The sequence below is a fragment of the Sorex fumeus genome, unplaced genomic scaffold, assembly GCF_029834395.1.
Source record: "Sorex fumeus unplaced genomic scaffold, SorFum_2.1 ptg000043l, whole genome shotgun sequence".
Lineage (NCBI taxonomy): Eukaryota > Metazoa > Chordata > Mammalia > Eulipotyphla > Soricidae > Sorex > Sorex fumeus.
The window spans coordinates 49,878,444-49,906,070 of record NW_026606100.1 but is presented as its reverse complement, the minus strand read 5'-3'; the positions used below and the strand labels follow the sequence as shown (position 1 = coordinate 49,906,070).

Genomic DNA, 27,627 nt, shown 5'->3' with positions numbered 1-27,627 from the left:
CCCCCGCCCCGAGCAAGCTGCTGTGTTTGTCACTCCTCGGGGACCTTTGGGTGCTAGACTCACGCACACTGAGGTCTTTTGCAGGGCTTCCGCAGGGCTCCCCTGCAGGAGAGGGTTCGGAGCCCCACAGAAGACAGAAGGGGTGTGCTTAGCCGGCCCCGGACCCTGGGGAGAGGAAGTTGCTAAGAACCCCAAGTTGGGGCTCCAGCCCTGGGGACCCCGAGTCTTGTCTCTTGGGGCGTCATGTCTGAGTCGACGCTGCCCTTTGAACTCCCACATTTGGTGCCTGTGACCCGTGGGCTGTATCAAGGATCCCAGGAAACAGGAAGAGGAAACGGGGAAGAGATGAGTCCAGGTGCTCCTCTGGTCTTCTCATTGTTTTGGGTTTTCAGTTTTTCTTTCTATTTATTTTTTGTTAAAAATTCAGGAGGGGGGGGAGGTGGAATTGTGGAGAAGGGAGGTTGGACCACATACAGCAGTGCTCAGGGGCTACTCCTGCCTCTGTGCTCAGGGGTCACTCCCGGCAGTATCAGGGAGACCGAGAGCTGGCCGTATGCAGGGCAAGTCATATCCCCTGAGCCATTTCTCTGTCCCAGGTTTTAATTTTTTTTTAAATAAGGATGAAAGCTTCTCTCCTGCACCCGAAGTGAGACACGGCAGGGGGTATAAGCCACTTTGGGGATCCCGGTGGCCTGAAACTTTTGTTGTTGTTGTTGTTTGGTTTGGGGGCCACAGCTGGTGGTGCTCAGGGTTTAATCCTGGCTCTGTGCTCAGGAGTCACCCCCAGTAGGCTCGAAGGACCGTAAGGGGTGCTGAGGATTGGACCCGTGTCGGCCACTTGCAAGGCAAATGCCTTACCTGCCGGACTGTCGCTTCGGCCCTGGGTGACCTTAAACCTTGACTTGGGGTGTTGAGCTGACAACCCAAGTCAGGTTGTTGGGTGCGTGTCCGGAAGTCTGGGATGAATATCTGAAAGGAACAGCTTTCGGGGAAGGGACGTGTCCCCCTGCCACTTGGCAGCTGAATTGTCCAAATGAAATCGAGCCTCTGCTGGCTCAGTGGGGCACAGACAGCCCCGTCCATCGAGAGCTGGTAAATTCTCTTGGGTATCCCTCAGTGGTCTGACCAGGGGCTCGCTCCAGTGGCCAGCTTCCCTGTCCTTCCTGTCCACTCAACAGGGGTGCTGTGTTGCCTGTGGACTTCTCGGCCAACACCACCGCTCACTTCTCCATCCTTCCCTCTCCCCTCCCCCCCTTCTCCCTCAGAGCGCTCACCCCACCGGCCCATCCTCCAGGCCGGGCTGCCGGCTAACGCCTCCACGGTGGTCGGCGGCGATGTGGAGTTTGTCTGCAAAGTGTACAGTGACGCGCAGCCCCACATCCAGTGGATCAAGCACGTGGAGAAGAACGGCAGCAAGTATGGGCCCGACGGCCTTCCCTACCTCAAAGTCCTCAAGGTGAGACACTTCTGGGTCTTCGGGCCCCCAGAGGCTGCGGGCAGCTCCTACAGCAGGGGACGTTGGCCACATGGCCCGGGAGGTCCTGGTGGACTCCGAGAAGACGACTCTCTTACGACGGGGTCTGCGGGCTGGCTCGCCCAATTTCAGTGGGGAGATGGGCGGTTGGGAAGGATTGACGCCATTGACTTGCTTCGTTCAGCCATTTCTCCGCGCTGAGACCCTCGACGGAACCAGAAGGCGTGTCTGAATGTGGGGGTGACCGTCGACGCCCTCTTCCTTGCAGGCTGCTGGGGTGGGCTGGACGCAGAGCCCCCAGCTCCGGGTCCGGGCGCTGACGATTGTTCTCACGCTGCTCTTTCCTCGTCTAGGTTGCTCACTCGGGCACTAGCCAGTTCTTGCAAACCACTTAAGAGTTTTCTCTTAGTTTTTATGGTGGTGCCGGAGACCTCACGCTGGCGAGGCGGGTGCTCCCTCGGAGTGCTCCCGGGGGGCATCTGCTCTCCCAAGAAACCCTTTCACCTTCGAGATGGGGTTCCCACACCGCCGAGACGACCAACTTCCACAAATATTGCCACGCTCAGAAAACGTTGAACAAGGAAACCTTTAAAATTGTTTTCAAAATTTTTTCTTTTTAAATGGATTCATTCATTTTTTTTTTTTAAATCCAATCACCGTGAATTACAGAGTTACAAAGAGATGGGAGATTGAGATTCAGGCATACTGTGTTCCAACATCAGTCCCTTCCCCCGTGTCCTCTGCCCGGCACCAATATTCCCACTCACCCCCAGCCACCCTCTATGGGCAGGCCACTATGGGGGATTAGTCAGGGAAGGGAGACCACTAGGCCACTTTCCCTCCCCACTGCCCTAGTGGCCACTTTCCCAACTAATCCCCCACAGTGCCAGGCTTCCTCCTGAAGCCCGGTTCTCCTGCTTTTCATTTCTATCGCCTCTGGGCATTTGATATTCCCCTGGACGTGTCTTTCCCGCCCACGTGTGAGGGAGACCGTTCTGAGTCAGTGGGACTTTCCTGCAGGCCCCCCATGCAACGCGTCGGCCTTTGCTTTTGAGGTCTTCCGTGTTGCTGACAGCCAGCCATGACTAAGGCTCCCAGTTCTTCCTAAACTCCCCGGCATGTCCAGGGACCTAGGGACGCTCCCTCGAAGGACCACTTCTAACAACCCGGGTAGCTTGGCCCGGAACTAAGCCAGCATGCTCTGGTTCTTTGCCACTGAGAATGCACAGGACCCCAAGTCTGGGTGGGACTGGTCCCCGCTCTGCTGCTAGGTATTACTCCTCCGTTTGTTCCCCGTCTCTACTAGGTCACCCCCTGGAATTCACCGATGGACTGATTCTGTGCTCCCTAAACCCCACGGCCCCCTTCGGACACCTCAACCTAGCGGAGGCTGTCGTTTCATTTGTGTTTCCGTGGTGTACTGGTGGTGGGGCCCTATAGAGCGCCAATCCTTCCTGGCTGGCCGTTACATCGTTCTCCTGTGTTTGTTCCAGCACTCGGGGATAAATAGTTCCAATGCAGAAGTGCTGGCTCTGTTCAATGTCACGGAGGCCGACGCTGGGGAGTATATATGTAAGGTCTCCAATTATATAGGGCAGGCCAACCAGTCTGCCTGGCTCACGGTCCTGCCCAAAGAGCAAGGTAACAATGCTTTTGGTTTTGTTTTTTGTTTGTTTGTTTTTTTTTTTTTCCCTTCCCCCTTCAAAGAAGGCTGGATATAGAAGCTGAAAAGGACTTGGTGCTTTGGGAAACTGCAGGCAGCTTATAGGATAACTCTGTGGCCTGGGTATATTCATGGTCGTCTTTTCTTTGGGGATGTAGCTGGTCTCCGCCCAGCAGCCATGGAAAAATGCCCACAATGTTCAAAGTGCTCGCAATTATTTCCTCTCAAGATGGCCCGCTCCCCTCCCCCACCACCCGGTTGTTGAGTTGCCCCTTCTGGTCCGGCTGGTTTGGGCTGCTCAGCCCCCATCATTAAGGCATCATTTTGAGCGTTTAAACACACACCTACACTTGTGTTGAGTTGGGCACGTTGGCTTATCGTCAGAATGCACACCTCCTTTAGCCCCAGAGCGTTAGGGGAAGTTTTGGCATGTTCTCGTCTGTTCAGCCCAAACATCCCTTTCTCTGTGGTTTAAATCAGACTGGGGATGGGGTGTGGCTGGAGCCATAGCGGGTAGGGCGTTTGCCTTGCACGCGGGCAACCGGGGTTCGATCCCCAGCATCCCATAGGGTCCCCCAAGCACTGCCAGGAGTGATTCCTGAGTGCAGAGCCAGGAGTAAGCCATGAGCATCACTGAGTGTGACCCCAAAAGCCAAAAAATAAATAACATTTAATAAATAAATCAATCAGACTGGGGGAGGGGGTGCACTCCTCACTCCTCCCAACTCAGTGCTTGTCCGTATCGCCAAATGGATGCACCCCTGAACAACCCTCGAAGGCCACAGGTTGGCTTTCTTGGTTTGTCACCATTCACACGCATGTCCCCGGGATCTTGATACAGACATAAGAACAGCCTCCATTCTTGGCTGCTCACATCCTGCCTGTGCAGGGCAGAGGAAGTCAAGGTGGTTTGTAACGCTGGAGTGAAGACCCCCAGATCTGGGTCTCCACCGTGACCTTTCCCCACTGGTGGTGCCCACGGACCAGAAGGACGTGGTACAGGTGGCACCCAGCATGGGACTTCACGGGCCCTTGTGAGAGGCCACAAACCAGCTGGACCAGAAAGCAACTCAATCCTCCGGGTGACCCCCCTTTTGGAAAACCTCCCCTGAATCCCAGGCAAAGCAACAGCCACAGACACGGATCCGTGGGTTGATTTTTCCATGAGTTGGACCGCATGCATGTGTAGGTGGTGAGCCGGTGTGGTGACGGGCCTGTGGCGGTGAGCTGGTTGGTCAGTGTCGCTCCCTGTCTCTCGGCTGTGGGCTTTGTGGATGGGGCTGCCGTCGGAATGGCCCGCCGGCCAGTCCCCCCACGCTGGGCCGTCGGCGTGGTGCCTCATGGTTCTGTGGCCTCCTCCACCGTCATTCCTGTGTCGTCTAGCCTGTTCTCTCTCGCTCCCCTTCTCTTCTAGGCCGCCGGTGTTAATACCACGGACAAAGAGATTGAGGTTCTCTATATTCGGAATGTAACTTTTGAGGATGCTGGGGAATATACGTGCTTGGCGGGTAATTCTATTGGGATATCCTTTCACTCTGCATGGTTGACAGTTCTGCCAGGTATATACTGCTCTTTCTCTCCATGGGTTTTTTCCCCCTTTCCTTGGTTGATTGCTATAAAATTAACACAGCTTCTGTTCTCAGAAATGGTCCCTTTTATCCTGGTGTAAAAGATTTTTTTAAAAAAAAATGTTTGAAATTGCCTCCCTCCCCCGACCCCCGGGATTAAAAAAAAAAATAGTTGTCCTGAAATTTACTTCTAATGAGATCCCACACTCACATTTTCAAGTGAGATTTCAGAGATTTGTCCCGGAGAGCCCCCAGGGGGAACCCATCTTTCTCACGAGTCCTTGAGTTGTGGTATAAACTCGCCCCTTCTCATTTTGGTCCGCAAAGAAGTTCGAATTACTTTGTGCGACGCAGAGTAATTCGCGCTGGTATTCCAAATGCCAATTTGCTACCATCCCAGATGCACCCTGATGGATTTTGTTCCACTTTCTGTTGTCAACATGATGGAGAGAGCTAGGGGGAAGCGGAGGTGCCCGGGGAGAAGACTGTGGAACAGGAGGGTGGACAGAAGCAGTGTGTTGACCTACCTGGGGAATCGGTGGCTTGCTGCATGTCGCAATAGAATGAACTCTCAGCTTTTGCTTTTCTGCCGAGCATGAACTGCCATCTCGGGCTCGATGTTATTTCTGCCGACAGAGAAATGAACATCGCTTGCAGCCCCTGGTGCCTCCATGTCGCTGCTGTCTGAATCTTTCCCCATCCCCGTCACTTACCCGATAATCCCTCTCTCTGACGATGCTTCTGTCTCATTGTCATTTCATTTGTGAAAACTGCCTCGACCGTGGTTGGCTGGCGTGTGATGTTTTTTACTCTAGTTATTAATTCCCTGTGTGTAGGGTGCTGGCCTGCATGCTCTTTTTTTTTTATTTAATATATATCTAGTCCCCAAACAAAACAAAACAAAAATATCGATCATCTCATTTTGTGCTGTGCTGCTTAGAGTTTTGACTATCTTGCAAGGGATTTTTTTTTTCCCGATTAAAACGGATAAGCTTCCGGTAATCCCATTGCATTCATTTCGCCCTTTGGTTGTGAATCCGCTCTCTGAGTATTTGCTTTGAAACAACGACATGCCTCTAATGTTGAGCTTGCTTTTTGACTTGCGGTTTTGATTCTGCCCGTGCTGGATGGGCACTTAACCGATTTGCCTGGCAGTACTAGCACCTTTAATAAGAACCCCGTTTGAGGAAAATAGCGTTTGGAAATGCGTTGCTTGTGGATGAACCGTTGAGGGTTCAGGAGGGAGTGGAGATGATCGAAAATTGGCATGAGTCTAATTTTTAGGAAGTATTTGTGTATGCACCCATGCAATGCCACTTCTGTTTTTTCCCCTCTAAGAGAAAGGGGGTAGATACCAGTAGAACCAGATGCCCCCAAATAGAAGTGGTTACTGATGAAGGACCAGGGCGAGCTTTCATAGCATGGCGTTAACAGTTCTCTATTATAAACCGCTCAGTCTTGAACTGCAAATGTTTTTGTTGAATGATAGACTCAGCAATTGTAAGGCATTTGAAGTTGTTTGAAACTAGCGACGTTGAGGAAGTCGGTATTGCATTTCATAGGGGGCTGTGTTGACCTGGGGATAAATCCCTGCACAGCTTCCTTGGAAAGCACCTGCCCTAGTAAACTGGCGGGCATTGTCACAGCCCCAGTAGGAACGCAAGTGGGCATGGCGTCAGCATCAGGGTTCTACCCTTGGTTGGCCTTACAGCCCACAGGGAGATAGTTCTTTAGGTTGTGGCTGGTGACTTGCTCTGTAGCTGAATGCGACCATGCCATTCTCCCTTTGTACCCTGATAGCATCCAACCCATCATTACCTCCCAGGTACCCCCTAAGATTAGAGTTAGTGACCCTCTGGGTCCTGGAGTGGGAAAGCCAGGACCCCTGGGCTAATCACCTCCACTTGTGAGAGTGCTGGGGGGTGGGGCATACCCCAGGCCATCATGGCGTTCGTAGGAGCAAGTCCTTGGGAAGCCCATTTGGCCGGGGGAGTGCTGGTTAAACTTTGGTTCTGCCTCGATGCCTGCCCGCAGGGTCCTAACTCTGTGGCCTGCTTATCCGTTCCTCCCTTGATCTGCAATCTAGCGCCCGTAAGAGAGAAGGAGATCCCGGCCTCCCCAGATTACCTGGAGATAGCCATATACTGCATAGGGGTCTTCCTCATCATCTGCATGGTGGTCACGGTCATCCTCTGCCGCATGAAGAACACCACCAAGAAGCCCGACTTTGGCAGCCAGCCCGCCGTACACAAGCTCACCAAGCGCATCCCCCTGCGGAGACAGGTAACAGAAAGTAGATAAAGAGTTTGAAAAACCTTACTGCGCCCTCGCACCCCAGCCAGCTGGTGGGTCCTTTTCTCTGCTCGGAGCTTCCCAAGGCCTTGTGCTGCTTGTCTAGTCTTTGAGAGTTGGTGTGTTGCTGGGGTCCCTGGAGACTTAGTTTCCAGATTGCATCGCAGAGAGAGAGTTGGAACTGTCCGATGGGCTGGTCCTTGCTGGAGTGGGGGTCTGTCTTCAGGGGGGCAGTTTCTAGGGTGTTGGATAAGACCCAACTGCTGTGGCCTCTTTGTAGTTCTAGTTGCTCTTATCCCCTTGTGATTGGTGGAATGCATCTTTGGAGAGTGGTTCACAATTCTCGTTGGAAAGGGGAGGGACCCTGGTTCTCCACCGCCATGGGGAATCTACCCTGCAGTTGAGTCTGGAGTGCTCCTTCCTCCTAGCTGGCCTGACGTCTTTCAAGAGAAAACACAGACTCCGCTACTCTGGTTGGCAGAGGGCAGGTTTTTGCCCATGTCACGCCATTGTGAGTTGCCCACAGGTGTGGGGGCAGCACTGGCGGTCTAATCGAGAGTTTTATGTTGGGTAGGTTCTAGCGGGTTTGTGTTCTGCTTTATTTTATTTCTGTGGCATTAAGCAGTGCCACGTTGAGCCTTTCTCAGGGTTCGCGCCTGGCTCTGTGCTGAGGGACTAGAATATGCAGTGTCGGGGATAGAACCAGGGTCGGCTGCATGCAAGGCAAAAACCTTCCCTCTCCGTGGCCTGTCTCTGCAGCCCTACTATGTGCTTTTATCCTCCTGTTGGGTTGTACCCCGTGAAGAGTTTTGTTTTGCTTTGGGGAGATGAGGGACGATAAAGCCTGCAGACCTGCCTGTGACCACCCCCTGCAGAGGTTAGTGGGGGGGACGGGACAGGAAGTGCCCGCCTCCTACCTCTCTTCGTGTTCCTGCAGATGGATAGGGGTGGGAGGGGCGGGAATCCAGAAGGCTCCTGAGCTTGGTTCCCATAAAGTTACCTTTTCTGGACCCAAAAAGTCCTTGGGCTTTGTCTCCGCATGTATTTCTCTAAAATGTTCAGCTGGCTCAAGTCTCAGTCCTGCATGTCAGCCCCAGAACCTCCATTGGGTCACCTGCGGGGCCAGGCTTTTCCTGTATGTCCCCCCCGGTCAGTTTCAGCAGCATTTGGAGAAGTTCTCGGCGCCTGCAGCCCAGCCTCCTCTGGGGCTGTAGGTGACGAGCCCAGTGTCTGGCCTGGCCTGTCAGCTGGTCAGCTGTCCCTCTGGCCTGCTCAGCTGGGCAGTGTTGGGTCCCCTTGGGAAGCCGAGTTTCTGCTGCTCGTTCTTCATGGAGACGGAGCGTCAGTGGGAGAATGCCCACTCTCCTGTGTACACACCAGGGGTTCAGGGGTTCCTGGGGTCCCTCTCACCCCCACCCCCCCTTAAAGCCTTTGCTATTAAAGTGATGTCGCTGTCTTTCTTGGCGACACCAAGGCGCTGACACTGCCCCCTGCCTGACTCTGGAAAGTCCCGAGGAAGGCGACTCTGGTTTAGCCCGACGGGACCTGTGCCTCCTCCCCGTTCTCTCTGCCTCATTCTTTTCCTTTCCTTTTATTTTTTGGTTTGTGTTTTTGGGCCACACCAAGCAGTCCTCAGTTCTTACTCCTGGCTCTGCACTCAGGGATCACTACTGGCGGCCTTGGGGGTCCATCTGGGGTACCCAAATCAAACCCAGGTTGGCCATGTGCAGGGCAAGCACCCTACCCACCGTACTGCCTCTCTGGACCTCTGTGAGTCATTCGTGCCTCCACCCCCTGAGAGCTGGCCCGGGGTGGGGGGCTGCAGAAGGGAGTGGCCTTGCCCATCTGTTTGTAAGGGAAGGTGCTTCTTTCGGGAGGAAACCCAGAATTAGGCAGAGCTGGCCCATGTCCCATCGTGATTTCATCATCTTGTTTTCTGGTGACTATTCCAGAACTTTTTGCCTCTTTTCCCGGCTCTTCAAGTCCTGGGACCTGCTCGTCCCTTCCCATCACTGTCTATCTGGTCCACAGACCTTTTTCAGGGGCTGGAGAGGACATCTGAGGTCCTGCAGTCTCTCTCTTCCCCGCCTCCTTCCTTCCTCTGTCATTCCCGGGCAGTGCCTCAGTGGCCCTGGCTTTGACTTGTTTTCTCCCTGGCCCTGAGATGCCTGGGGGGGGGGGGGCGGGGACAGAGTCCGGCCCCCTGAGGGAAATCTTTAGGCAGGAGTTAGTGGTAGTGGGGCCCACTGGGCCCACCTTCACTCCTCTGTCCATTAATGTGGGGCTCATGGTGTCTCCCAGAGGGTTTATACCACCCCAGAAGTCCCAGTAGGGGCTCAGGTACCTGGATCAAGGCCTGTGGGACTGTGGCAGCCACAAGCACCCAGGAAGGCCTGCATGGGGGTTGAGCACCCGCAGGTGCAGTTGAGCACCTGCACGGGGGTTGAGAGAACCGCCAAGGTGTTTCCCTGGCATCAGATGAGCCAGCGGCCCCCTCCCCTCTCCCTGTCATGGCACAGAGCGTGGATGGTCCTCAGCACAGTAACCTGCCCCAGCTTGATGCTCATGGCACTCACTAAAGGTCCATTTTCCCCATTCAGGACAAGAGAATGGGGTGTGTGAATGTGTGTGGGAGTGCGTGGATGTGTGTGTGGGAATGAGAATGTGAAAGTGTTTGCAAGTATGTGAATGTGTGTGTATGTGTTCATGAGTGTGTGAATGTGTGTAGCACTGTAGCACTGTTCTCCTGTTGTTCATCGATTTGCTCGAGTGGGCCCAGTAACATTGTGAGACTTGTTACTGTGTTTGACATATCGAATACGTCACCGGTAGCTTGCGGTCGAGATACTCTCGGTAGCTTGCCGGGCTCTCTGAGAGGGGCGGAGGAATCGAACCTGGGCCGACCAGGTTGGCTGCGTGCAAGGCGAACAGCTTACCCGCTGTGCTATCGCTCCAGCCCTGTGAATGTGTGTATGTGAATTAATATATGACTATATGAGAATGTGTGCGTGTATGTGAATGAGTATGTGAATGAATGTGAGGGTGTGTGTGTGACTGTGAGTGTGTGAATGAGTATATGAATGTGTTTGTGTGTGGATGTATCTGTGTGAGTGCGTGAATGTGTATAAGTGTGCTTGTGTGTATGAGAGTGTGTGGGTGTCAATGTGTGTGTGTGTGCATGGATGAATATGTGTGACTGTGTGTGTGAATGTGTGTCTGAGTGTTGAGTGTGAATGTGTGTAAATGTGCTATGCATGTGTGAGTGTGTGGATGTCTGTGTGTGTGTGAGTGTGAGTGTGTGGTTGTGTGTGTGGGAATGTGAGCGTGGCTGTTTGAGCCTGGTGTGACCTATCATCCTATCATTCCTTTTCGGCATTTCCTGGCCTGGCCTTGTCTTCTCTGGGTGACAGCAGGCATCTTGCTTGAGTTGATGTGACTGATTTATTATTTGGGGGTTGGGGGGCTCCCAACAGCTGCCAGGGGTCCTGGGGCCACTCTCAGCAATCGTTGGCATATGGGGCTGGACCCCAGGATGTGTTGCTTCTGCTGCCTGTGATTCAGGGGACCCCTGGCTGGTCACTCTAGTCCCTGCACTATCCCCCAGCCCTCAGCCCCACACGCCAGGGCTGGGGTGCCGTGTGGGCCTGGTGAGGTGGCCTTAGGGGAGACCATGAGGACACGCTTCCCAGTCTCAGCACAGCCCCGTGTTGGGGTGCGGAGGGCTGAGGACGCTTGTCCAGGAGAATGACGTGCTCTTGCTTGGGTTTTCCAGTTCATTCTCTGGAGCCAGAAACGTCTAGAGGACAGCGTGGAGTTAGTGTCACATCAGCCTCGGGTCCATCCCCAGGCATGCAGGGGACAAATGTGTGCAGGGGTGTGGGCTCCCCGAGGCCCCAGGGGCACCGAGGTAGGCTGGAGCCCGGGTTTGCTCTTTTTTTTTTTTTTTTGCTTTAGGGTCATGCCCAGAGATGCTCAGGGTTTCCTCCTGGCTCTTGCACTCAGGAATCACTCCTGGCAGTGCTTGGGGGACCATATGGGATGGTGGGAATCGAACCTGGGTCGGTCGCTTGCAAGGCAAATGCCCTACCCGCTGTGCTATTGTTCCAGGCCCCCCCCCCCCCCCCCCCCCCGCCGGCTTTGCTCTTAATCACCATCACTGCCCGGTTCCCTAAGTACTGCCACGTGTGGTCCAGGACCTCTGCTCTTCCTCACTAAAGCTGCTCCCCCAGCCAGGGGCAGTGCTGGAGGGACCCCAGGCTGTGCTTTCTCCCGGTCACTATTGGAAGAGGACACAGGTTGGTTGGAAACCAGAGAATAATCGAGGGCAGCCGCAGGCCCATTTCATGAGACCTTTGAGGAAAAGGCATGTTTCGGGAACATGCAAGAGGGAAGACAGGAGGGAGGGTGTGTGTGTGTGTGTGTGTGTGTATGTGTGTGTGTGTGTGTGTACGTGTATCTCTGTGTATATGCGTTTGTATACATATGTGTGTTGTTATGTGTGTCTATATATGTGTCTCTGAGTATGTGTATGTGCCTGTATCTGTGTGTGTGTGTTTGTATGTCTGAGTGTGTGTTTGTTTGTCTGTGTGTGTCCATGTCCTTCTGAATGTTTGTATGTCTCTTGTTTATCTGTGTCTCTGTGTGTGTGCGTGTTTGTCTATGTGTGTGTCTGTGTGTGTGTTTGTCTGGGAGTGTTTTTCTCTCTGTGTCTCTGTCTCCCCCCCACGCTCTCTCTCTCTCTCACTCTGAGTTTATGTGTCTCTGGGTGTGTCTGTCACAGGGATGGTGGTAATTTATACCAGTTCTTGAGGTTGTGCCTTATGGTGATTAAATACCAAATTCCTGAAGCAAAATTCCATTTCTGGAAGCTCACTGACTCCTCGGCTGCCTGAGCCCTTTGAGAAGCTCTGGTTGGTCAGGACTGTGAGGCGTTAGCTATGGGCATGGTGGACGCAGAGGGACTTGGGGTTCTATGACACCGAGGGAGGGAAGCCTGTGTGGGGCAGCCCTTCCTTGGTCACCGTCATTTTATTATGAGACCTCTTGTCTGACTGGAGGGGCCTGGGGACAAGGCTGCTAATAAGACCCCCTTCGCTCCGGGCCATAGCCTGAGAGTCTGGTTTGCTGGTCAGCGTTCCAGAATGACAGACATTCCTCCTTCCCCTACTGCGGTTCCCCAGCTGTGGGGTCCCCCCCACTGGATCTCTCCTGTCCGGTCTGAGAGGTGGCACATTGCTTGGTGGCCACGTGGAGGGAGAAGAAGCCAGCATTCTCTCGTCCATTTTCCCATCTGTCTGGTGCGTGCAGAAAACGCTTCACTGAAGGTCCCAGGGAGAGGGATTCCCCAAAGGGGGGTGCTGACCAGCAGGTGGACCAGATGCCCGGGTGGCTGCGAAAGTGGCCAGGCTGTGGCCAGCATGTCAGCACTGTCACTGTCACTGTCCTACCATTGTTCATTGATTTGCTCGAGCGGGCCCAGTAACATTGTGAGACTTGTTACTGTGTTTGGCGTATCGAATACGTCATGGGTATCTTGCCAGGCTTTGCCATGTGGGCGAGATACTCTCGGTAGTTTACTGGGCTCTCTGAGAGGGGCGGAGGAATCGAACTCGGGTCGGCCATGTCGGCAGCCACATGCAAGGCAAACGCCCTACCCGCTGTGCTATTGCTCCAGCCCATGTCAGCACTGACCATCCATAATAGCTGAGGGGTCCCATGAACAAAGCAGTTCACCGTGAGGGGCCCAGGAATCGCTGGGGTTTGGCTCATGTGTTCCCCAATGCTGGGGTGTGTGGGAAGGACTTGAGGGACTCCTGGGGCAGCAGTGGGGGTGCTGCCTATCCTGAGGGTGGGTTTGTCTTCAGGTAGAGCAGATGGCGTGCTCATGGCCCCAGAGGGGATTTGAAACACGCTATAAAATGGCACAGGCGGATTCTGTGATGCTACTTGTGGCGTTTTCTTACCCTTCACCCTGCTGCGTTTCACAAAAGCGTTTTCCAGATTTGCGTTGTGAATCTGATCCCCCCTCATGGGCTCCGCACCCCTGTTCCATGAGCCACCTTTATGGTAACACATGCTTCCTGCCCTGCCCTGCTTTTTCTGTTTTTGTGGGCTTTTTTTTTTTGGGCGGGGGGCAGCCCCAGAAGTACTCAGGGGTTACTTCTGAGGGACACGCTGAGTACGGCTCCCAGGGGCCTCCACCTGCAGAACCTGCGTTCCAGCCCTCGGAGTTTGTATCCACCCATTACATGTGGTTGAAAGTTTTAATAATGATGGCCATGGATTCTGTGAAGATTCCCCATCTTCAGAGCCTTCTCGTTAAACCCTTTGTGAGTCACTTTTGCGGGGAGGAGGTGTGTGATTGGGAACTTTGGCTTGAGGGTTTCTTTGGGTGTTGGGTCTCTGTAGAGCGAGTGGATGGTTGGAGTTTCTTTGGCTTCTTAAGCCTTCCTTGCTATTCCAACTCTTCCTGCTGGGGCCCTCCTTGACCCCTGGACTTGTAATTTCTTCTTTTTTTTTGTTTTTGTTTTTGGGTCACACCTGGCGATGCACAGAGGTCACTCCTGGCTCTGCACTCAGGAGTTACTCCTGGTGGTACTCAGGGAACCACCTGGGATGCTGGGAATTGAACCCAGGTCGGCCGTGTGCAAGGCAAACGCCCTACTCGCTGTGCTATATCTCTCCAGCCCCCTGGACTTGTGATTTCTAAGGTGGAGAAATTTGGTCTTTGGTTCCACTGGACTGAGTTGGGGTCCTCAGCTCCTGACTCCTGAAGTCACTTCCGAGACAGCAGAGAACAACCCCCTTTCAGATTTTGGCAGACTTGAGTTGCCGGTGTACCCTGGAACTGGGTCTATAACCCACTATATCAGGCTCCAAATACCCCCCCCCCCCCATTCCTGGGGAGGTGCCAGGCCCTCGGGCAGCCAGATGCTCTCGGGAGTTGTCAGCAAACACTCCCAGGGTCCCTCAGTGCAAGACTCTGCATGATCCATTTCACAGAGACTTGCCCCACTGCAGTCATGAGCTCCTTCTGCCTCCCTGTCACAGAGGGACAGCAGGAAGCTGCCTTGACCCTTGAGGCCCTCAGACTCCTGACTCTGTGCTCAGAGATCATTCCTGCAGGGCGTGGGGGACCCAGTGGGGTGCTGGGAATCGAACCTGGGTTGGCTGCATGCAAGACAAGCGCCCTGCCACTGGTCCATCTCTCTAGCCTCACAACTTCCTATTTCTAAGATGACACCCCACCCTGGACAACAGTTCATTCCTTTTTTTTTTTCTCTTTGGGTGATACCCGGCAATGCTCAGGGGTTATTCCTGGCTCATGCACTCAGGAATTATTCCTGCTGGTGCTGGGGGGGGGAGGGGCATATGGGATGCTGGGAATCGAACCCAGGTCTGCCGCATGCAAGGCAAATGCCCTATCCATTGTGCTATCGCTCCAGCCCCACCCCAGTTCATTCTTGGGCCCTGCTCAGGCTTCCTGCCCACATCCCGGACAGCCTCGCTCACAAAGGAGAGTCATACGGGTTCCTGAGTGGAACACTTCTACAGAAGGGCAGTGCACCCATCCCACGATGAGAGCCAGCTCTCTTGGCCCTGTTCACTCTGTCCACAGGGATTCAGGTTTGCCCTGGGTTGGAAGCTGTTCGTGGGCACAGCCACCACTCCTTGGCAGCCCACTGGGCCGGGCGATCTTTGACTTCACGGAGGTAGTTTAGGAGGGCTAGTGGTCTAGTGGCTCACAATGGTGCTGTCATCCTTCAAAGTGCCTTTTGACAGTTCTCTGTGCACCCTTTCCTCCCGAGAAGCCAGAGGAAGCCTGTGCCCCTGTTAGTGGAGGGGCCTAGCCTGGAGCCGGGCGGAGGGAGGAAGCCAGTCAGGAAATGCTTCCCACCCGGTGAGGAGGAGGACACGCTTGTTCAGGGCCATTTCATCCCCTGGGTTCAGCCGTGGGTGATGCTCAGCTGAAGGCCTGGGCACCCAGCGGTCCCCTTGGCTTGGCAGGAGGTAGAGTCTGCGGCCCAATGCCCGGTTATCTTGCCTCTGGGCACCGGGACTCACCATTTGGCTCCTAGTCCTAGAGTCAGTTCCTTGGGCCCTCGAAGAGCTGATTTTTCAGAGGGTTCCGATGGGCTTCTTTTCTTTTCTTTTTTCTTTTTTTGGGGGATCACACCTGGCGATGCTCAGGGGTCTATTCCTGGCTGTGCACTCAGGAATCACTCCTGGCGGTGCTCAAGGGACCATATGGGATGCCGGGGATGGAACCCGGGCTGGCCACATGCAAGGCAAATGCCCTCCCCACTAAACTATCACTCCAGCCACAGCCGTCGATGAACTTCTAGAGGGACAGCAGTGATCGCTGACCAGCCAGTCTTTGGGGACACTGGATTCTGGGGTCTCTGCTCCAGAGACAGTCTGAGGAGACGCTTTAGAATCCCAGCAGTGGCCTGTCTTCAAGGGCTTGTGTTGTGAAATGAAGACTGAAAAGTGACTCCTCTTCGGCCGCTGGTCCCACAAAACACATTGGCAGAGTTGTCATGGGGGCATCTCACCCGGAGGCCACAGTGAGGAGGACCAAGGAGCTGGGGTCAGGGGTTTCCTCCTTCAGTGAGGTCTAGGCCAGCCACCCTCCCCCCCAACTTCCTTTCTAAGGTCTGACCACCTGGCTGGGTCCTGACCTGCTTCCGGCCTCACCGGCTGGAACCAAGATCACATCTGTGTCCTCGCCTGTCCTGTGCAGGTCTCTGCGGAGTCCAGCTCGTCCATGAACTCCAACACCCCACTGGTGAGAATCACCACCCGCCTCTCCTCCACGGCTGACACCCCGATGCTGGCTGGGGTCTCTGAATACGAGCTTCCTGAAGACCCAAAGTGGGAGTTCCCAAGAGACAAGTGAGTCCTGCCTGTGCCTCCCCGCCAGAGCTCAGAGAGCGGGGATGGGGGATGATGATCTCTTTTCCCAGGTCCTTCCTGCAGTGGTCAGATGCTGCCAGTGGGAATGAATGAGCTTGCATTTCTAAATCACCAACTCTTGCAAAAAAAATAGAATGTGGCTCGCTCTCTCTTTCTCTCCCTCTCTTTCTCTCTCTGTCTCTCTTTCTCTCATTCTTTAAAAAACAGACTCACTGAGCCATGATTGATTCCCAAACAAGATGGCACCTTGTCAGCATTTTTTCACTCTCTAGACCATTCAAAGCCAGTCAAATGGAATAAAGTGGAATTATCCCATTTATGAAAGAGAGCTGACATTCCAGCTTCTGGCCACTAGATTGTGGCTCTTCTGTCCTGGGTGCTTTGCAGAATACCAATTGCCTCAAGACTCTTCCTTGGCTGTTGCCGTTTTTCATGATGAGTGATATGATATGGAGCCCCAAAGCTTTGATGGGGACACCTGACAGCAACTCTCCTGTGGCCCCCAGTACCGTCCTTCTGGGTTGCTGTAGTCCCAGTGAAATGAGCCAGGTGTTGCCCGAAAGGCTGTGTTCCGGGCTTTGCATGGAGCTGTGCATTTCTTGGTTTGGCTTCGGGTCCCAGTTTCTGGGTTCATTGGGTAAACTTGGGCGTGGGCAGCCTGCCCCACGTCACCTGATTTTCTGAACACATGAAGGTCATGGTCCAGATCAGCCAGGCCTGAGCAGAGAGCTGGGTTTCTCTTCCCTTTGTGTGCTGCTCGCCTGGGAGCTTTGACTCACAGGTGTTTGCAGAACACAGACAAGGAGCACCAAGTCTGTCTAGGCAGCACTCACCCCTACTTTGGAGTTGGAATATCGGGGTCTTTTCAGGGCTCACCTCCAGGTTTCTCCTTGGAATCATTAGACTACCCAAGAGTAAAGGGAAACTAAGTTCACTGGCGTGCACATCTGAGCCTAATCCACCGGAATAAGCTTCTGACTCCACACCAGGCGCCTGTTTATTGGAGTTTGGGCAGCACCTCTTGCCACTAGGTCAGAGAAGTGCTTAATCACCAACAGGAACCCAGTCATACATATGGAAGACAAAGACCAGCTTTACCGGGCAACTGGCTTTTCCAGGACTCTGTTTGGAAAGAGATGCCCTTTCTGCAGCCCTGGTTTTGAGTCACACAACTCCGCCCTGGCCAGTGGAGAGGGGTGCCGCGTAAGCTGGACCCAGAATAAAGGGGCAGCTAGTGTTTCTGCGAGAGGGTTGGTAGCAGAAATTTCTAAGTTTGCTTGTAGAGCACGATGGGAAAACCATCCCTCCAGTCATTTTTAGTCCTTCATTTGGGACATGCTTATTGGACAGTTGGGGGCATGTATATTTTGGAACATTTCGGGAACATTCGGGATGTGTACTTTGAACATTGAGCCTTCACAGTGAGCCACAGACAAGATACAGCGAATGGCTTCTTTACACATGGAAGCTTGAAAGGGGCTGGAGAGATAGTCCAGTGGGCAGAGCACTTGCCTGGCATGCAGCCAGCCTAGATTCGATCCTCGGTATCCCATATGGTCCCCTGAGCACTACCAGGAGTAATTCCTGAGTGCAGAGCCAGGAGGAACCCCAGAGCATCACTGGACATGTTCCTCCACCCCCCCAAAAGGGCAGAAAGTCAAGAGAGAAAGGGATATTTCTCACACATGCGCCAAGCTTGGCTTGCCCTAGTGGGTGGGTCCCTGGAACAGAAGGGAGCCTGCGAGTAGGCACGGAGCTGGGTGATCACACTTGATGATGCTCTTAGTTTGGCCCCGGACCTCTTGTCCCCAGTGACACATGTGATGTCCACGCCCAACCAATGGATGCTTTTACCTGCCTGAATGTTTGCCCCTACTGGGGGTGCTCAAGGGTGGAAAATCACCATTGAGTATTTCAAACCCGGGCTTAGCACAAATGTAGGTGGAGCAGATTTCCAATGAATGAAGGCTTTTTAGAAACCATTTATTACATCGCAGGCTGGAGTCATACAAAGAAAGGATTGTTGCACTTATAGAAACAGGGCAATTGGACATAAATTAGCCGTTTTTCCAACGCAAATGTTTACTTTCTGCCAAGATATTAAATTTAATTTTAGCTTAGGATAGAGGCAGAATGACCTCAGCCAGCATCCACCACCCTTAGTTTAGCTTCTGCAGACCATTGTGTCTGTGTACCGTAAATACTGGTGGCCGAGGACAGCTCCGTATTTCTCTGTGCTGTGCTCATGTGGAAGACTTATCGGAGAAGTATTCCAAAGCCTTCTCCATTCCTTTGGCTTCTGGAATGCCCATGGGAAATCTGTGCTGATTAGAACGGGGCGCATAAAGCTTCTGAGCTTAGCAATGTCGTTCGTTGTGTTCCACTTTGGATGCGCACGATTAATTCCAGGTAATCAAAAGGATTTCCACGCGGTTTCGAAAACATTCTACAACTCCATGCACACCAAAGAAATTTCACTCTCTCTGCAGCTTTCTTTGGTGAAGTTAGAGATTCCTGGAAGTATGTATAAGATTCCTGTCATGCAGGTCAGTGATTTTCGAAGATGTCGCAGAGACCCCAAGGGAAAACCAGGAACAGCTTGAGTTCCTTGGAACTTCCCTGGAGTCCTTTGCTACATCCCACGTGTCCCAGTGGCTGCAGATTGCAAACTCCTCCTTGTCAGTGCTCAGGAAAGCTGCCTGGCTCCCTTGCAGAGGGACCTTCCCTAAAGAAAATAAATGGAGACCACAAATGTGAAACTTAATAGCTGTCTCGTTATTGACAGTCTCTAAAAAAACGGCACAAAGAAAATACTGGCGCTCCTTGCACCCCGGTCTCATTAGCTCCATATGAGAGCCCGGTGTGCTTGCAAGCCGCTGAAAAGGTTTGTTTTTTTTTTTCCCCCGTGGCGTTCTGGAATCTCCCTCACCGGCCCCCATCACCAGATGCAGTGCAGTGGCTAATCCGCTCTTTCCCGCTTTAGGCTGACGCTGGGCAAGCCCCTGGGAGAAGGTTGCTTTGGGCAAGTGGTCATGGCGGAAGCCGTGGGAATCGATAAGGAGAAGCCCAAAGAAGCCGTGACGGTGGCCGTGAAGATGCTGAAAGGTGAGGGGGCCTGTGTGCTCGGGGGTGGGGGGAACGGCTGGGGAATGCGCCTTTGTGGCATGCGACCTCTTCCCGGGCAGGGGTCAGAGGGCACATAGTTGACCTGGGGGTGGAGGCGTTTTCAGGATAAATCAGCGTCCTGGACACACTATTTATCTTGAGCTGTGTGTGTTTGGAGAAGGCCAGGCTCCTTCGGGGAGGGGATGGGGGGGATGGGCGGCGGGGAGCCGGGGGTGCCCAGGTCTGCTCTGTCTCCTCTTGTTCTTGCTGCCTGGGAGATAACTAATGTCCAATCAGTGAATTTAAGAGACTTATTTTTTTTTTTATTTTTGGGTCACACCCAGCGATGCACAGGGGTTCCTCTTGGCTCTGCACTCAGGAATTATTCCTGGCAGTGCTCATATGGGATGCTGGGAATCGAACCCGGGTTGACAGCATGCAAGGCAAACGCCCTCCCCACTGTGCTATCGCTCCAGCCCCCCTTATGAGACTTTTAACCTTTGGTGTCCCCCCCTCCCCTTTATGTTTGTGTTTGGGCCACACCAGATGGGGTTAGGGGACCACTCGTGGCTCAGTGTCAGGGAATCACACGGTTCTGGGGGTGTCACACATACACTGAATGGGCGCGCCCAGCTCTGTCAGGCCTGTGGTCTTCTGTGAGCCATCACTCGGAGTGCCCATGTGCCTGGGCAGGAGGTTCTGATCTCGGGCTGGGGGTGGGAGGGCACCTTATGCTTCAGCAGTGTGTTGGGAGACCTCCCTTTTTCTCTGCCTCCCCCCCCCCCCACCCCTTTGTTGGATTCTCTTGGGATAGAGGCCGAGTCCTCTCCTCTAAGGAGAAATCTACTGGAAATAAGTCAAAACAAAACAGACATGCAAATGCACACAGAGTCCGGAGAGGTAGCACACGGGTAAGGCACGGGATAGTGCATAGTTCATCCTGGTTCTGACCCGGTGCTGCACAGTCCCCATCAGATGCAGCCTGGAGGCCCCTGAGCCCCCGTGGGATGACCTAGGTTCTCCCCGGCACTGCTAGCACCACATCCATTGGCCTCACACCAAACCAGCGACTTGATTGACAGTTGTCAGGTGCGGGAGGGCCCCCAAAGTGTGCCCACAGTTTTTGGGGTGCTTCTGAGCCTGTCTCTGCAGGCACGCAGGGCACAGGGAGCCCTTGGCTGTGTGGAATGAAGTGCCTCTGTCCTCTCCTTGACTTCTCCCTCCTCCCCACCACTGCTTTTGGGCTCCTGAATGTGGGGGGTGGTTCTCACAGGCACCGCAGGTCTGCAGAGGATGGAATCATTTCCAGTAGATGGAGGAAACTGCATACTTGTGGGGATTGCTGTCAAAGAAGGGGGCCCGCTGTTCTGGTCCCCACCTTCGACCCCCCCCACTGACCCCAGATTAGCTCTTTTGACGTGGAGTGGGGGAGTGTGGGTGCCCCTCAGCCTCTGTCCTCTTTCCTGATGGCAGTGACTGGGGTGACTGGCTCTCTCAGAAATCGCTTTATGCCATTCCGGTGGGTGGGCGGAAGCTGGGGTGTAACTTGCCTGATGTTCCCAGACGATGCCACAGACAAGGACCTCTCAGACCTCGTGTCGGAAATGGAGATGATGAAGATGATCGGAAAACACAAAAACATCATCAACCTCCTGGGAGCCTGCACGCAGGACGGTGAGTGGGAGCAGGTGCCCCGGGGTGGGGGGGGGCAGGCTCTGCACTGTGACTTTGGGGCCCCTCTGGGAACGTTTAGAGTTCGCCTAATAGTCCCTTACACCCTGTGAACGCAGGGGACTCGGGGGAGGGGGTTGGGCATTGGGTGTCTTTGGAGGGAGCGCCCAGGGGTACTGTGGCTTTCAGGGTGTCACTTGGGTGTTGGGAAAAGCAGGTTTGTGCATTTTTGTTTGGGGACAGCTCAGAGACATTCCCCAGCACGCTACCCTGGACTTTGCTTGGCAAGCTCCTCCCTTTCCGGGGGGCGGAAGAACCCCGTCTGGGTTGGGCCAGGTGACTGAACCCCCAAGAATAACTTGATGGCGAGAGCGTGTGAGGGAGCACTTTGGTCCCCTTGGCTCAGTGTGCCAGTAATGACCCTGAAGATGCTGGTCTCTGTCCTGGCTCTTTCTCTTGCATTCAGGCGAGAGGGACACAACAAACTTTCTCTGCAAAGACTCTGGGCGCTGTGTGTCTTTAGGGCATTGTGGCAGCCATAAGTCCCAGCTATTGGAGGGAGAGAGAAACCACTAGAGCCTGTGACGGCTGGACAGTGGTGTGGGCAGGGTCAAGCCTGGGAGCTGGCCTGTGCCAGCCTCTGCTCTGTGCCCTGCAGTGCCTGGGAGAGGAACTGACACTAAAAGCATCCACTGGGTGCTGCTCACCGTGGTCCAGCCCTGAAAGTGGCCGAAGGGGGCAGGAGCTCGTCATAGGCTAGAACACGGGGAAGAAATCTCTGGATTCTTTCTTCTCAGCTGATTTTGGTCCCATCAGGTCATCTGGTGGGGAAGACGGGCAAGAGAAGGTTTCGATTATGCCCTTATTCTCAGGCAGCCCGTTTGGGATCACGTGATCATGGGATGGTGATGGCAAGGCAGATGTAAGATCATTAGAATGAATGGAAAGAGGCTGTTTTTTTTTTGTTTTGTTTTGTTTTGTTTTTGTTTTGGGGCCATGCCCAAGCGGTATTCAGAGCTTACTCCTGGCTCTGCACTCAGGATTTACTCCTGTTGGTGCCCAGGTGACCCTCTGGGATGCCGGGGATTATTGGCTGCCTACAAGGTGAGTGTCTTATACCTGTGGCCCGAAAGAAGCTTTTTTTCTGTGGCTGCTGTTGTGCAGATTGGCTCTGTGGCCAGAGGCAGGAAGGACCTCTGCTGTGTCTCGGTTGGTTTCTTTTTTTGCTTTTTGGGTCACACCCGGCGATGCACAGGGGTTACTCCTGGCTCTGCACTCAAGAATTACCCCTGGCGGTGCTCGGGGGACCATATGGGATGCTGGGAATCGAACTTGGGTTGGCCGCATACAAGGCAAACGCCCTACCTGCTGTGCTATCGCTCCAGCCCCCTCGGTTGGTTTCTAAGCACCAGGTTGTAACTGCCGGCAGCCAGCGCCGAGAGTGGGTGCTGGCCTTGCCGGCTCAGATGTGCCCGCCTGTGTCCGTCCGCAGGGCCGTTGTACGTGATCGTAGAGTATGCCTCCAAGGGCAACCTGCGTGAGTACCTGCGGGCCCGGCGGCCGCCCGGGATGGAGTATTCCTACGACATCAACCGCGTCCCCGAGGAGCAGATGACCTTCAAGGACTTGGTGTCCTGCACCTACCAGCTGGCCAGAGGCATGGAGTACTTGGCCTCCCAAAAAGTGAGTCCTTCGCACGCTCCTCGGTGGGGTGGAGGCCGGTTAAAAATGGCTTTGCAGAAAGAAGGCAGCTGGAGGGACACCTCTGCTCTCTCAAGCCCGTGCCTGTCCTGTGCAACCTGGAAAGTATTTAGCGCGCGGTTTCCCTTGGGGTTTAATGAACCCTTTAAAAGCCGGAGCAGCCAGACACGCCTGGAGCGATGCGTGGGAACAGGGCGCTCTGCTCCCAGAGGGAGCAGCTGGCCTAGAGTGCGTCCTCCTCCTGATAATGGAAATTTTTTTTGGGGGGGGGGGAGGGAGGGAGGGGAGGGGTCGGTGCTGTGCTTGCCTGTGGTTATTGGCTCCGGGGACCTTGATGTGGGGTGTTGTGTGGGCACTTCTGAAATGGCATGAAATGCCCTGGCAGCAGAGACGGTGCCTGGGGGTGTAATTTTTTTGCAGCACTGAGTTCAGGACATTATCTGGGCACGTTGTGTCTCCCTCGTGGAATGACCCTCTGCGGTTGTAAGTTGTCCAGGTCCCCTGAGGTGACTCGCCCGCATTCCAGGCGTGCCTCCAGCCCTGGAACGTGAAACATCTGAGCTATTCAGAAAGCGGTTAGGCAGGTGCCCGGTGGCCTGGGGCCTCAGCAAAACCTGGATGCCCTTTCTGAGCCTGATCTCTGGGGCCACCAACGCGCTGCCCAGGACAGGGTCTTCCTTCTTGCCTATACTGAAAGTTGATGCCACCTGAGAATCCCCCAGCATCTCCCCTACCGACTACCACTAAAAGTCCCAGGGCCTAGGGGACCACATGGCACCGAGCCAGAGCACCCACCCACGAGATGTGGTTTTGTCTTTTCAGTGGCACCCCAAGTTGGCCTTTCTTGGATCAGCTTTGCTGCCAGGGCCCTTCTGGGTAGATTCTAGGCCTGGTTAGGGAGGAAGGTGGGTGATTAGAAAGGAAGTGGATGGTTAGGGAGGTTGGTGGGTGGTTAGAGAGGGAGTGAATGGTTAGGAAATAGATGGTTAGAGCGGAAGTGGATGGCGAGGGAGGAAGGTGGGTGCTTAGAGAGGCAATAGGGAGGAAGTGGATGGCTAGGGAGGAAGACTGGCACTGGACAGGAGCACCTTTGCTCAGACCGGCCCCACAGACCTGACAGTGACCCCAGTGAGGGTGAGGGGCGGAGGGAGGAGAAGCCGAGAAGAGGATTCTAGAAGCCTGAATCATACGCTGGGAACCCCTTGATGTTTCCACTTTGATGAGACTCTTCGATGTGGGCAAGTGACGCAGGCAGACTTCAGAAGCTCAGGGCAGGACGGCGGGAGAGAAGGTGAGGCGGGAGGGGGCGGCGAGGAGCATGTGAGGGAGGAGAGAGAAGGAGGCGAGTGGCAGAGGGAGAACCATGCTCTCCTGCAGCCGACGGCGGGGAAGGGGCGCCAGCCCGGCAGGCTGCAGTGAGCTGATCAGGGACCGGCTTCCAGAGGCAGAGAACCAAAGTGCCCCCCGAGGCATGGTGGCCCCTCCACTTTCCTGCGCACACAGTGGCCAAGCTGTTTCCTCCTCGGCCAGAGCCAGGCAGATGCCTGGAAGGGAGAGGCCAGGGGTGCTCAGGAAGAAAGTGCCAGGTCCCGCGCTGGGGAGAGTGTGTGGGGGGTGGACGCATGTGTGCAACGCCAGCCCCCGGTCCTGTGTGTAAAATGGGGACCACCCAAGTCACGGGTGCCCCGGGTCGGGCCTGCCCCGGACCTTGCAGGGGTACCCCGTGTGCTAGCAAGAGCCCGGCTGCCCCTTGCTCAGTGTCCTGCTTCCAGTTGGGCGCGTCAGCCCACTCCCGGCCTCTGCTCTCTGTTCCAGACTCTTCCAGGGGCACTTTAGTAGGAAGGGGAAATTGAACCTGTCTAGAACTTTCTGAGGGTGAGGGTGAGAGTCCCCAGGGCCCGGGGTTTTGGAGCTTAGTGCCGGTACAGCAAGGTTGGCTGTGCTCTGTGGGGACCGTTGTCATCAGAGGAGAAAATCTGGAATGTTACCCGGAGCAGGGCTCTGCAGGAAGCGTGAACGATGCTGCCAGGGCTGAGTTCCGGTGGGGGAGGCCCACTCAGCCGTGGCCCCGTGTGTGGTCCTGGGCTCGGTGGGGCAGCCGTGATGGGAACAGAGAGCTTAGTCTGATGGAAGGAGAGGAAGTAGGCAGCGGGGGCAGAGCTGACCAGGATCTTGGTGTGGGGGAGCACGGCCCGGTGAGTGTTGGTGGCCCCCCACACCCCTGAGCACCACTGGACATGGCTCCTGGAGAGAGAAGAATCCAGCTTTAGAATCAGGGGAGTTGGCAGGTTGAGTGGGAGCCCAGGGGACCTCTATCGGGCAGTGCCTCCTAGCTGCAAAGAACGAGGGGTCCTGGGGAGCGGGGAGGGACTAGATATGGGGCCTTCCTGTATCCTGAGCTGTAAAGCCACCAGGACTGCTGGCCTCTGTAATATGACAGCCAGCTCTCTGCTTGAGGGGCAGAATAAGGAGAGTAGCCGAGGGTTGGGCTGGACCGATGGACAGCAGGTAAAGGTGGTTGCCTTGCATGCAGCCAACATGGCCGACCCAGGTTCGATTCCTCCACCCTTCTCGGAGAGCCCGGCAAGCTACCAAGAGTATCTCTCCCACACGGCAAAGCCTGGCAAACTCCCCGTGACATATTGGATATGCCAAACACAGTAACAAGTCTCACCGTGTTACTGGGCCCGCTCGAGCAAATCGATGAACAACGGGAGGACAGTGACAATGACAGCCGAATGTCTAGGAGGAAGAGGAGGAGGACGGAGAGGAGACCAAGGGGGTCCACGGTGGGGTGGGGGCAGCTTTCGGAGCTGATCTGGGATGAGAGCATCTAGCAGAGCCGAGAGCAGAGCTGGAGGACAGCCTGAGGGGGTGGGCAGCGAGAAGTCCACTCCCTCCAGGAGAGCCAGCCTGGAAAGGGGTGCTTACGGAGGGAGCAGGGAGTGGGAGGCAGAATGCTTGGTCCATCGTTCCCCACAGCAAGAAGGGAGGGCGGTAGTTTGTCTGTCCTCACTGTTTGAAAACAAATCCCAGTTTTGAATCAAGACCTACTTTATGTCTGTTGGTCGAAGTGCATGCTCTATTTCCAGCCCTTCGGGCCTTTTAAAAAATATATGTATAGATATAACCTAGGTTTTTTAAAAAAAATTTTTTTTAGTTGAATCACTGTGAGATACACAGTTACAAAGTTGTTTATTGTGGGGTCAGAGAGATAGTCGAGTGGCTAGGGAGATTGCTTTGCACACAGCCAACCCGGTTTGCGGGTTCAATCCCTGGCATCCCATATGGCCCCCCAAGCACCACCAGGAGTAATTCCTGAGTGCAGAACCAGGAGTAACCCCTGAGCATCACTGGGTGTGGCCCAAAAAAAGCAAAAAACAAGCAAACAACAAAGTTGTTCGTTATTGGGTTTCAGTCATACAATGTTCCAATCCCCATTCCTTCACCAGTGTACATGTCCCACCACCGATGTCCCCAGTTTCCTTACTGCCACCACCCCATTCTCCATCCCTTGCCCCAACTTTGCACTTTTCTTCTCTCTCCTCTATCTCCTCTCTCTCTCTCTCTCCCTTTCTCTCTCTCTTCCCCCCCTCCCCCCTCCCCACACCTCCATCCCTGAAAACTTTCCTTCTGGGCATAATGGTTTGCAATACAGGTACCAAAAGATGGTTATCCTGTTTGTCCCTTTACCTACTCTCAGCCCTTAATTCTTGTCCAGAGTGGTGATTTCCAACTGTCACTGTCATAGTGGTCCCTTCTGTATCCTAATTGCCCTCTTCTCCTTGTGGCAAACTTCCAACAGTGGACCTCTCCTCTGGCCCTCTTCCTACTGCCCTTGGATATTAGTCCCATACTGTGTTTTATGTTTTCCTCTTTATATCCCACAAATTGGGCTGGAGCTATAGCACAGCGGGTAGGGTGTTTGCCTTGCAAACGGCCACCATGGCCGACCCGAGTTCAATTCCTCTGCCCCTCTCAGAGAGCCCGGCAAGCTACCGAGAGTATCTCGCCCACACGGCAATGCCTGGCAAGCTATCCGTGACATATTCAATATGCCAAACACAGTAACAATTGTCACAATGAAGATGTTACTGGACCCGCTGGAGCAAGTCGATGAACAACGGGAGGACAGTGACAGTGATCCCACAAATGAGTGCAGTCATTCTATGTCTGTCCCTCTCCTTCTGAATCACTTCACTCAGTATGATACTCTCCTTGTCCATCCATTTATAAGCAGATTTCATGACTTGTTTTTTCCTGGTGGCTGCGTAGTATTCCATTGTGTTGATGTGCCATAGTTTCATTCTCCAGTCGTCTGTTCTCCTCCAAGCCTTTTGAAAGATGTTTTTCTCCCTTTTCAGTGTATCCATCGAGATTTAGCAGCCAGGAATGTTTTGGTCACAGAAAACAATGTGATGAAAATAGCCGACTTCGGGCTGGCCAGAGACATAAACAATATCGATTATTACAAGAAGACCACCAATGTGAGTTGCTGGCAGTTATGGGGGACGGGAGGGGCACAGGGAACATTCTAGATGGAAGACGACGTGAGGTCCTTGCGGTGGCTGTGGTCACAGGGTTCATTCTCTGCTCTTCCTTTCTGCTGTTCTGCCTTATTCTCACGTCGGCTCTCTCTGAGCTGTTTCTGGGTTGGAGGCTCCTGGTCCGGATATAGCATCCTGTCCATGGTGGTGTCCATCCAGAGCGTCCCTCACAGGAACTGGAACTTGGAAACTTTGGGTTTATATCACTTTTGCCCAGGCTTTGGTCAGTGTGTCTGTGCGTGGGTCACTGGGGGCTGGCCTAGGCCCACTGGCTGTCTAGCATACGCCTGTCAGAGCCAAGTGGTTCTCACAGTTTGGCTTTTGCATTTCTTCCACTTGCAGGGGCGACTTCCGGTCAAGTGGATGGCCCCGGAGGCACTCTTTGACCGAGTCTACACCCACCAGAGTGATGTGTAAGTGACTTCTTTCCCTGGGCTGCTCTCTCTATTGGTTGGGTTACACAGTGTGGAGACATTGCCTTCCTCTGTGTCAGCAGCATGACAGATCAGAGGGGACAGGCATCAGCCTTCTGAAGAGCAGCCTGAGGGCATCTGTGAGGGTTCCAGTGCTCTGTTGGGGTCTTCTCGGCTCAAGACTGGGGGGTGGTGGCCCAGAGGAAAGCACCCCCTCCAACTTATTCATGCCCGTGTGACCTGTTCCTCTGGGCCCCTTGAAGGAATCCTGAGGGGT

The 27,627-nt window shown here is 54.2% G+C and overlaps 1 protein-coding gene across 6 annotated transcripts in view; it reads left to right on the top strand.

Annotated features, from left to right (window-relative positions):
• Positions 1–27,627, top strand: part of FGFR2 (fibroblast growth factor receptor 2) — a 110,385-nt gene that overhangs the window by 73,059 nt on the left and 9,699 nt on the right. For 3 of the 6 annotated variants that reach the window (XM_056120481.1, XM_056120480.1, XM_056120476.1), the window contains 9 exons: positions 1,266–1,456; positions 4,552–4,696; positions 6,792–6,988; positions 15,741–15,892; positions 18,897–19,018; positions 20,582–20,692; positions 22,182–22,372; positions 26,755–26,877; positions 27,280–27,350. In XM_056120481.1, the coding sequence (XP_055976456.1) occupies positions 1,266–1,456; positions 4,552–4,696; positions 6,792–6,988; positions 15,741–15,892; positions 18,897–19,018; positions 20,582–20,692; positions 22,182–22,372; positions 26,755–26,877; positions 27,280–27,350 (1,303 nt within the window). Of the gene's footprint in view, positions 1–1,265; positions 1,457–2,967; positions 3,116–4,551; positions 4,697–6,791; positions 6,989–15,740; positions 15,893–18,896; positions 19,019–20,581; positions 20,693–22,181; positions 22,373–26,754; positions 26,878–27,279; positions 27,351–27,627 lie in introns of all 6 variants that reach the window. The other 3 variants (XM_056120479.1, XM_056120478.1, XM_056120477.1) reach the window with 1 other exon arrangement.